Source organism: Myotis myotis, unplaced genomic scaffold (assembly GCF_014108235.1).
Source record: "Myotis myotis isolate mMyoMyo1 unplaced genomic scaffold, mMyoMyo1.p scaffold_m19_p_15, whole genome shotgun sequence".
Taxonomy (NCBI): domain Eukaryota; kingdom Metazoa; phylum Chordata; class Mammalia; order Chiroptera; family Vespertilionidae; genus Myotis; species Myotis myotis.
The window spans coordinates 44578733-44589816 of NW_023416319.1; the positions used below are offsets into that span (position 1 = coordinate 44578733).

General features: G+C 36.6%; 1 protein-coding gene across 2 annotated transcripts in view; it reads left to right on the forward strand.

The window, feature by feature from the left end:
- The window catches only part of ADK (adenosine kinase), a 489964-nt gene extending 479094 nt beyond the window's left edge, over nt 1-10870 (forward strand). The window contains exon 11 of one of the 2 annotated variants that reach the window (XM_036337172.1): nt 9309-9433. In XM_036337172.1, coding sequence (XP_036193065.1) covers nt 9309-9433 — 125 coding nt within the window. Of the gene's footprint in view, nt 1-9308 lie in introns of both variants that reach the window. The other variant, XM_036337170.1, reaches the window with a different exon arrangement.
- Nucleotides 10871-11084: the final 214 nt, after the last annotated feature.

The following is an 11084-nucleotide window of genomic DNA, read 5'->3' on the forward strand; positions in this document are numbered from 1 at the left end:
ACAGTTTAAATATGTTTCAGGCCTCATCTCAAACACTGGATTTAGTTATGCTAAAATCAGTCACTCTCTTTAACATCAGTAAAAGAAAAATCCAAATGAACTTAACAAGATAATAAGCTGTACCAATTGTTAATGGACAGAGGTTTATCCTAAGAATTCTGGACCTGTAATTATTCCAAGATTCAGAGTCAGCCAAATTTAGTAGCAGTGAGAAGACTTCATCCATCTATGCCTCATCTGCTAGAGACCTAAGGTCCTCGACACGGTCTTAGGTTGGGAAAAGTCTGAGAGGCCCTACGATAAGCCTTATCTATAAGAGAATCAGAGAGAAGTTAGAGGTCACAGAGAGAAGGAACCTAAGTAGAAAGGCATGCCCAGCTAGCGTGACTCAGTGGCTGAGCATCGACCTATGAACCAGAAGGTCACGGTTCAATTCCCAGTCAGGGCATATGCCTGGGTTGCACGCTTGATCCCCAGTGTGGGGCGTGTAGGAGGCAGCCAGTCAATGATTCTCTCTCATCATTGATGTTTCTCTCTCACTCTCCCTCCCTTCCTCTCTGAAATCAATAAAAATATTTTTTTTTTGAAAGGCAACAACTGCCTCAACATATGAGTTCTTGATTTGGAAACCTGTGTTGATGTTTCTTGTTCTCCCATGTTATGCTTCCTATTCCTGATCTCTTGGCTGTGCTGAAAGGCATCTATGCAGAGCTTTACCTTTCATTTTCAAGATGATGTACTGACAAGGACTACAAGATAATGGCACCAGCAAAAAGGACTCCTAAGAATCATTTTCATATTGAGCATATATGCCAAGTCAGTTATTTAAGATTTTGCTTCTTAAATTCTTGGTTGGCCCAAAATCTTTTTAAAAATATATCTGCAAGCCACCTTTATTTCCTATGGTGTTTTCCAGCCATACTTTTTATAATTCACCACAGTGAATGAAAGAAGTATGAATAAGCACTTTGTTTACTTGCTGGTATATATAAATTTATATATATTTACATATTGTTGGTATTTTTTTCTTACCTAAAAAAATACTTTTTTGGAATAATATCCCCAAAATGCAAAGAACTTTTAAAAATGGGTAGTAGACCAAAAATCCTATTTAAAAAATAAGTAGAAGAACAAACAATTCACAGAAAGAGATTGGTTCTTTAAACATAAAAATATGTTCAGCCCTAGCTGGTTTGGCTCAGTGGATAGACCACTGGCGTATGGACTAAGAGGTCCTGGGTTCAATTCTGGTCTAGGGCACATGCCTGGTTCCAGGCTCAATCCCCAGTAGGGGGCGTGCAGGAGGCAACCGATCAAAGATTCCCTCTCATCATTGATGTTTCTATCTCTCCCTCTCCCTGTCTCTCTGAAATTAATAAAAATATATTTTAAAAAAACAACCTTCTTCCCTTTTAAATAAATAATATGTTCAGCCTCACTCATAATAAGAGAAATACAAATTAAAATTACACTGAAGTATCATTTCTAACCCATCAGGTTGACAAAAATTCAAATGCTTGCCAGCACACTTTATTGGTGTGGTTATAGGGAAGCAAACACGCTTAAATATTACTGGTGGAAATACAAAAAGGTTTGACTCCTATGAAATGGAATTTGGCAATATCTAACAGAACTACTTATGTATTTAACCTTCAACCCAGAAATTCTTAGAAGAAATGTGCCCCAAAGATTTATACCCAGCAACACAAACATACATAGGCAAAAGGTTATTCATTGCAGCATTATTTGAAATTGCAAAGCATTAGAAAGTATATGAACATCCACACATAGGAGATGGGTGAGTAAACTGGTGTGTCCATACAATCAGGTACTATGTGGCTGTCAAAAAGAATGGAGGAGATCTCTGTGATTGATACACAGTGATTCCCAGGAGATATTTTTTAAATATATTTTTATTGATTTCAGAGAGAGGGAGAGAGAGATAGAAACATCAATGATGACAGAGAATCATTGATAGGCTGCCTCCTGCATGCCCCCTACTGGGGATCCAGCCTGCAACCCAGGCGTGTACCCTGACCAGGAATTGAACCGTGAGCCACTGGTTCATAGTTCAACACTCTACCACTGAGGCACACCTTCCAGGCTCCAGGCGATATTTTTAAGGGAAAAAAAGCAAAGTGCAAAAATTATATATACAGTGCTACCTCCTTCTATGTAAAGAAAGAAGAGGAAATAAGAACATGCACATATATTTGCTTACCTCTATGAAAAGAAACAGGAAAACAAACCAGAAATTGGGGCATGAGGGTATAGGGTAAAAGGAAGTAACACTTCTCTGAATATATTGTTGTAGAGATTTACTTTTGGAAACATGTTAATATTCTACATACTTTTTAAAAAATTAACAAGGATAGGAGGGGGAGTACTTAAACTGGAAGTAAACCAAAACCCAACATTTTTTCAACCTTAAGTAAAATGAGCCACCCCAACGTGGGGTGGAAAAGAGAATTAATCTAAGTAACATTCTAAAGACACTAGTTGAGTACACAGGAAACGGCAAACCAAATCAACTCTTTTTAGTAGATTTTGTTTTTTTAGAATTAGGGTAAAGCAATTTTGAAGCAGTTTTAGGTGTGTTAAAACTGAGCAAATAAGTAAATGTGTTGACTTGTTGAAGCTAAAATTCTCACTGTAGAAGAAATTTAATAATGACGACGGAATGGGGGAAGGTAAGAAAGGATCCTGTGAGAATGGATTGGAATTGGAAGTACTAGTGTCAGCTAACTTTCTAAAATGGGTCTGTGTATACACATATGTACCCTCTAATGTATATAAGGGAGTATGTGTCTCTGTGAGTGTGTGTCCATGCATACGTCCAGCTCTGTTCGCTGACAGGGTCCAGAAACAAAGCATGCACCTACCACCACCATCTTGGTCTCCAATACCATTCTACCCTAATAGGAACCAAGTATTTTTGGAGAAAATGACTGATTCCAGGGTTGGGGTAGAGTGCATATGCGATGAGCCTGGAACATTGTGCCAGAAAATAAGTGTTCAAAGATAGTGCGAAGGCATGTCCAAGGACACCAGAGCCAGCATGAGGTTGAGAAAAGGTTTTGCTCCCACCAGCAAAAACTGGGGCATTTTGGGCACAAAATTAATTAGAGACTGTAATGAATTATGCACCATTGATGAAGAAAGAATCCATGCCTCCTTCCTGATCATAAATAGATTAACACTAATCAATGTGAGTGGGATAAGCTCTTGCACATAGGAGGTAGCCAAGAGCTGGAGTTGGAAAGTCACCACAGTCGTAAGTTGCTTCTGTTAAGAATCATGAATGGGCACTAAATCTGGGATAGAGTGGGGGCTTTTGATGAAGAACAGAATATTTGCATAGTCTCAAAGTATCTATCAACAGACTGCTTGTTACATGCAAGGGAAAAAATAACTATAGAATGGAGATAAGACAACTCCATCATCAAGTGATCAAAATTAACATCACCAGTGAACAGCAGCTGGACACAACGTGCCTCTAAATATGATGTCCTGAAAAGGACACAAATAATTTTTCCAGTTCCAGAATCTGTTCCTTCTTATTGATGATGGAATGCATAATCTAGAGGAAAATTGAATTTAATCAAGAGGAAATATCTGACAAACCCAAAATGAGAATCACTCTATTAAATAGGAGTAGGAGATGACTGTATTCTTCAAAAATGTCCCTGTCACAAAAGTCAAAGACTGAGGAAATGTTCAAGATTAAAGAAGACTAAAAATATGATAAATCCTAGACTAGATTCTATCCTGGAAGGAAAAGTGCTCTAAAGGACATGACTGGTCATTTGCAATATGGACAGTAGATGAGATAACGGTACAGATGTTTTACATAAATGGATGACTGGTTATGTAAGAGAGTAACCTTCCTCTCAGGAAAGACACACTGATATATTTAAAGGTAAAGAGACATGATAAATGCAACCTGCTCTCAATAGTTAAGGGGAAAATATGTAGAAAGAGAATATATGTGCACAAAAGGAGTAATGTGTTAATAAGAACATCTGGATAAAAGATATATGGGTGCTTTTTGTATTTTTTTATTCTTGCAACTTTTTTCTGAATTTGAAATATTTCCAAATAAAGTGTTTTTAACACTTTAGACCAGCTAGAAATAAAAAATGTAAACTTAAAAAATTATGTTGGGAAACATTATGCTAAATGAAATACTAGTAAGCCAGTCACAAAAGGACAAGTATGGTATGGTCCTACTCATATGCGGTCCCTGGAATAGACAAGCTCATAGAGCTAGAAAGTGGAAGAGTAGTTACCAGAGGGCAGAGGAGAGGGGGATGGAGAGTTAGTGTTTAATGAGGATAGCATTTCTGTTGGAGTGAAGAAAAGTTCTGGAAATGGATAGAGGTCATAGTTACACAACACTGCATGGTATGACTTGTACACTTTAAATGGTAATTTTTAGGTTATTTATATCTTACACAGTAAAAACTATCTTGGGGTGTTTATTCATATTATAAAAGGTTCTCTATGAGTCTTTATACGCTCCCGATGCTTAAACCATTTCACACAGCTCTTGGATTCACATCAGCGACAGGTCCACTTATAATTGATTATATAACATCTGTAGTTCGTCTCAGTTGGTTTTTGAAAATAGGTTATTGAAAAACCGATACTCAGTTGGGACAAAGGTCTTAGCTTTTCTCTGCATCCAGGTTTCCACCTGTCAAAGCAGTGCCTCTGCAGAGTCCTCCACGTCAGTCCCCGCTAGCTGCCCTCTTAGCAAGAGGGTGCTGGTGCTTATGCTTCACAAAAACATTTCAACAGCATGAGCGTCTCTCTTTCTCACAAGGATTATACCAGGAGGAATGAGGAAAACAGATGTTGCTCATAAGGCTCCTAATAGACGTGTTTCCATTGTAAGCTGATCTGGCTCTGAATTTGGCATCTGCTCCATTCGCTGTGGTGGGCTGAGCGTTTAGCCTCACAGTTTGGCTGAAAGTGAATAGTGACCTTTGACTGTTACCTGAAAACTCAATGATAAAATGCTCACTAAACCTCTCGAGAGGGTGACTTCACATTTTAAGCACATGTCTTCAAAACACATCACTCCGTTTACTAAGTTAATTTTATCCTTTGGTTGGGAATACTTACTTTATCTGATACAGAGCATTCCCCAAATCTAACGGGAAAAGCCTGTGTGGTCAGAATGGCAGAGGAGAAAGGACATAAATCTCATATAAGGCTCCCTACAGGTCATTGTACCACAGCTTCTCAATTAACCTTCATCCGCCCCCACGCCCCAGACTGCCGGGGCCTAGGTGGGAATCCTGGAAGTCTGGCTAGGAACAGTCCTCATTATCATCTGTTCTTCTGAGGATTTGAGAACCACTACAGCAGCTCAGGTTTCCCCTAGAGGGGAAGGAGCCCCAGGCCCCACCTAATACGATGTAGCTTATTTGTAACTACAACACTCATTTTGTTTTATAGTTTTATGGCAGTATAATTGACATACAGAAAACTACACATATTTAATGTGTACAATTTTACAAATGTTGACATATGTGTACTCCTGTGAACCCATCACTATGGACACAGCCATTACTAGTATATCCACCCTCTTTTGTAACCCTGCCCTCCTGTCTGTCCCTTCTTATTCCCATTTGGATTATTTCCAGTTTGGGGCTATTACAAATAAAGCTGCAGCATTTATTTACAATTATTTGTGTGGACATATGCTTTCATTTACCTTGGGTTAAATACCCAGTAATAGAATAACTGGGTCATATGATAGATGTATGTTTAACTTTTTAAGACACTGACAAATGGTTTTCCCAAGTATCTTATCATTTTATATTCTAATAATCAATATATTAGTGTTCCTGTTGACCCACACCCCTTGTCAACACTTGGAATGGTCAGTCTTTTTTCATTTTAGCCATTCTATTGGGTGGGGAGTGGTATCTAATTAAGGTTTTAATTTGCAGTTTTCTAATCACTATGATGTCGAACATCTTTTCATGGGCTTATTTGGCATCTTTTTATCTTTAGTTTATTCAATACTTTTGCCCATTTTTTATTGGGTTGTTTCTTGTTTTATTTTTTTATTAATTTTTATAGGATGAAAAGAGAGAGAGAAAAACATCAATTTTTTGTTCCACTTATTTATACATTTATATGTGCCCTGACCGGGCACATAACCTGGGCATATCAGGACACTAACCAGCTGAGCTACCCTGCCAAGACTGTTGGTTGTTTCTTGATATTGATGTATAAAAATGTTTAATTTGGCAAAGTCTAAATTATATTTCCTTTTATAAAAGATTGTACTTTTTATGTCTTACTTAAGAGATCTTTGGCAAATTCAAAAGCACTAAAATGTTTTTCCAATTTTTTTCTGAGTTTTATAGTTTTAGTTCTTATATTTAGATCTGTAATCCATTTCAAATTAATTTTTGTAGACGAAGTGCGGTAAGAGTTGAAGTTTTTGTTTGCTTTACTATGACTGATCTAAGACCATTTGTTTAAAACACTGTCCTTTCTCCATTGAATTGCTTTGATATCTTTGTCAAAAATCAATTGACCATATAGAAGTAGATTTATATCTGGACTCTTTGTTCAGTTTCACTAATCTATTTATCTAGCTTTGTGCCAATACCATAGCATCTCCATTATTTTAGTTCTATAAGTTTTTTAACCAAGTAGTCTTCTTTTTCAAATTTGTATTTTGACTAATCTAAGTCCTTTGCATTTCCACATAAATTTTAGAATCAACTTATCTGTTTCTGTAAGAAAATCCTGCTGGAATTTTTATTGGCATTTTGAATCAATAGAAAAATTTCTGCTTAGCTGATAACCATATTGAGTTCTCTGATCTATGAGCACTCTGTGTCTCTTTAATTATTTAGATTTATTTTATTTCGGCATATTTTGTCATTTGCAGTGTGCAAGTCTTACACCACTTTTATTAGATTTATCCCTAGATTTTTCACACATTTGATGGTATGGTAAATAGTATTTTAATATCATTTTCTAATTGTTCATTGCTAATATATACAATTGCTTGTATATTCACACATTACTAGTATGGAAATTCAGTTGGTTTTTGTATAATGATCTTGTATCCTGCAACTTGACCAAACTCACTTAGTAATTCTAATAACTTTTTTCTAGAACTTTTTTCTCATAAGATTTTCTACATAGGATTTTTCCAATTTTTAAATTTATTGAGGTGACATTGGTCAACATGAACATATAGATTTCAGGTGTGGGTTTCTATGTTATAAGATCTGTATATTGCACCATGTGCCAACCACCCAAACTCAAATCTCCAGTCACCATATACTAGTACCCCCTTTCGCCCCTCCCCTTCACTCTGGCAACCACCACACTGCTGTTTGTGTTCACAAGTTTCAGTTTTATATCCCACATAAGAGTGAAATCATACGGTTCTTCGCTTTTTCTGACTTATTTCACTTAGCATAATGTTCTCAAGGTCCATCCATGTTGTTGTAAATGGCACTATTTCATCCTTTCTTATGGCTGAGTAGCATTCCATTGTGTGTAGGTACCACATCTCCTTGATCCTTCAATCTTAACATTATTGATATTATAGGATATTTAGCAGCATCCCTGGACTCTAAATGCCAGAAGCACCCCCACCCTAGTTATAATAAACAAAATTGTCTCCAAACATTGCCCCATGTCCCCTGGGGGGCAAAATTGCCTACTATCGAGAACCATAGACACAGACAATCTTGCCATCTGCATGTAAAGACAGTCTTACTTCTTTTTCAGTCTTGATGCCTTTTATGTATTTCTTTTGTTTGCCTGTTGCATTGGCTGGAGTCTCAAGAACAGTGTTTAAGAGCAAACACCCTTGCCTTGTTCTTTATCCTAAGGGGAAAAGCATTGAGTCATCAACTTTAAGAATGATATTAACTGCAAGTTTTTCGTAAGGTCCTTTATCAGGTTGAGGAAATTTCCTTCTGTTCCTGGTTTGCTGAAAGTTTTTATTAGTGGATGTTAAATTTTGTGAAATGCTTTTTCTGCATCATTAAGATGATCTTATGGCTTTCGTAGTTAATATGGTAAATTATACTGATTTTTTTTTTTAATGTTAAACAAACTTGCATTCTTAGGATAAACTCCTCCTGATCATAATTTATTATCTTTTTAAATATACTGTTGGATTGGATTTGCTAACATTTTCTTCAGAATATTTGTATCATTTCTGAATATGTTATCAGAATAATTCTGGCTTATGGAATGAATTGGAAATATTCCCTCCTTTTCCGTTTTCTAAAGTATTTGTATAGCATTGATATTATTTTTTTCCTTAAATATTTGTGACACAATTTGGACCTGGGATTTTCTTTATGGGAAACTTCTTAACTACAAAATCAGTATATTTTCCTTATTATCCTTTTAGGTATAGATTCTATAGTGATATCACCTCTCTTATTCCCAATATTGGTGGTTTATGTCTTGTCTTCTTTTTTTCCTGACCAGTCTGCCTAGATATTTAATTATGTCCCATTTGGACTCCCACTTCCATCTTCTCAATTCAGTGAGACTGTTGAGCGCTGCCTGGTGGTTCTCCTTGCGTCATGGCCTGGTACCCCCAGGCATGAGCTGGAGCTGTTGCACGGCTTTCCTTGTATGTCCTTTTGTGGATCATTTGTGGCTGATGTGCAATATTTGAAAAACTTTTTTTCATGTATATTGTCTTTATCTTAGTTTTTCTGGAGAAAGGTAAATCTGGTTCCTTTCATTTCATTTGGGTCAGAAGCAGAAGTCCTCAAAACTGTTTTCCACTCTATTCTATTTATTTTGTTATCAGCTGATCCATGGTACTTAACTATAGAAATTATCTTGCTCTTACTTTGGGGATGAAAGGGAGATGTAGGGTCCTTCCTAACTTTTCAACTCTCAAACTTGTACTTAGACATCCAGACGGTGGGTGGGATTTTGTCCAAAAAAATATGCTAGGAATAAAAGCACAGAGGAAATCCAGGGAGGCAGGGAGGAGGATAAATAACTAATAACGCCTCAGCTATAAAGACCCAAGGAAATATTATTTGGCCAGCATTTCTTACTCACAGTTACCTCAAAGCTAAAGGAAAGAGTGATAGTTTAGGCTTAGAAAGTTAGCTGCCATCCCACCTCGAGCTCTTTAAAAGAAATATCAGGGGCAGCTCATGATGCGTGGGGGAAGACCTCCCCACCAGGCTGAAGAAGGGTGTAGGTGTCTAGACTGTTTTCTGGTCTGACCCAGTGACATTTCTGATGCTGTTGCCTGGTACTCACGGTCTTCCCCTTTGTCTGTGTTTCAGGTTTCCTGTCTCAACTGGTGTATGACAAGCCGCTGACCGAGTGCATCCGTGCTGGCCACTATGCCGCAAGCGTCATAATCAGGCGCACTGGCTGCACCTTCCCCGAGAAACCCGACTTCCACTGAGGAGGCGCAGGAAGCCCAGGCCAGGGGCACAGACACTGCCCGACGCTTCCTGAGAATCCCCAGCGTAACACAGAAGGAAATGATCTGCCACCTTTTCCTACATAATAATGGTCAATCTTAACTTAGAATGTGTAGTAATGCTCAGTAGAATCTTTATTCTCTCAACAAACTCAAAAATGATTGTTTATTTCCATAGTGTGATAGTGCCACTTAAATGTCAATTAAACAGGAATATAACATTTCAATAGAAATTTTTATTTCATTTTCAATTACTTTGTAAATTCATGTGTATTTAGCAAATGGATCAGGTTTTTTTACATTTCTGCTTTGAATGCAGGTGCAATTTAATATAATAGATATTTTTAAAGGAATTAACCCTAACACATCAATCTTTAGCTTTTTATACAAGTATATTTAATTTAGGGGTGTGTGTGTGTGTGCGTACACACATTCATACATATATGTACCACATATACACACAATAAATAGCCAAATAAGGTACAGAAATATTTACCTTGCCAAGTTATGCCAAATCATCTCTTCAGTGTATAATCAAATATATCATAAACTTTGGATAATTAAATAACTTGCCAAATTATAAATTATATTATATTCAAATCATAATCTTATATTTACTTATGGTACTCTGTAATTTGATACAAATAAAAGCTTGTGATATGGGAATTTTTTCTGTCTTTGCTCTGTGCTCAACAAACTGAGAAAGAAAAATCATTATTTAATATTGATCCCTGAAATGATATCGAATTTGTTACTGGAGATAGAAGAACAATATAATACATTGAAAAATAATAATAGTGGAGACCAAAACATCACTGTTTTAAGGAAGCTGAAATGGCACAATAGAACCTCAGGAGTCAGACTTACCTTCCCATGATCTTGGGAAAATTACTCAGCCTCTTTCAGCTTCAATTTCTTTTCTGTAAAATGGGATAATAGCACCAATGTACAAGGTTACTGAGGTGATTTGAGAGAGAAAACAGAGTATAAAATGCTTGGTGCAATGCCTAATAAGTGCTTAATAACTACTTACTATTTTTATAATGATGATTGTTGAAGGAAAAAGGATAATATTTGTAAAACTGAATTAAATCATAGAAAAAGGTTCAAGTTTTGGTTTCATGTTTAGGTAAACTTTAAGGTCTCCAATGCCTGCTTGTCCTTTTGGAGTATTATTGAGATAATTAATGTACCAGAGAATCTCCCATTTTAAAGGATACAAATCAGTGGTTTTAGTATATTCACAAAATTGTGCAGCCATCACTGTATCGAAACCAAGCACATTTTCATCACCCCAAGAAAGAAACCCTGTACATCCCAACTCACCCCATTCTCATCCCCTGGCAACTACTAGTCTACCATCTGCCTGTGTAGATTTGCCTGTTTTGGACATTCATAAAAATGGAGTCATATAATGCATGTTCTTTGTGTCTGGCTTCTTTCACTTAGCTTGTTTTTAAAGTTTATCCATTTTGTAGCCATGTATCAGTACTTCATTTCATTTTTTTCTTTTTGCCAACTAACATTCCATTGTATGGATATACATTTTGTTTATTCATTCATCAGTTGATGGAAATTTGGGTTAACACTTTTTGCCTATTGTGAATACTACTGCTATGAACATTCACGGACA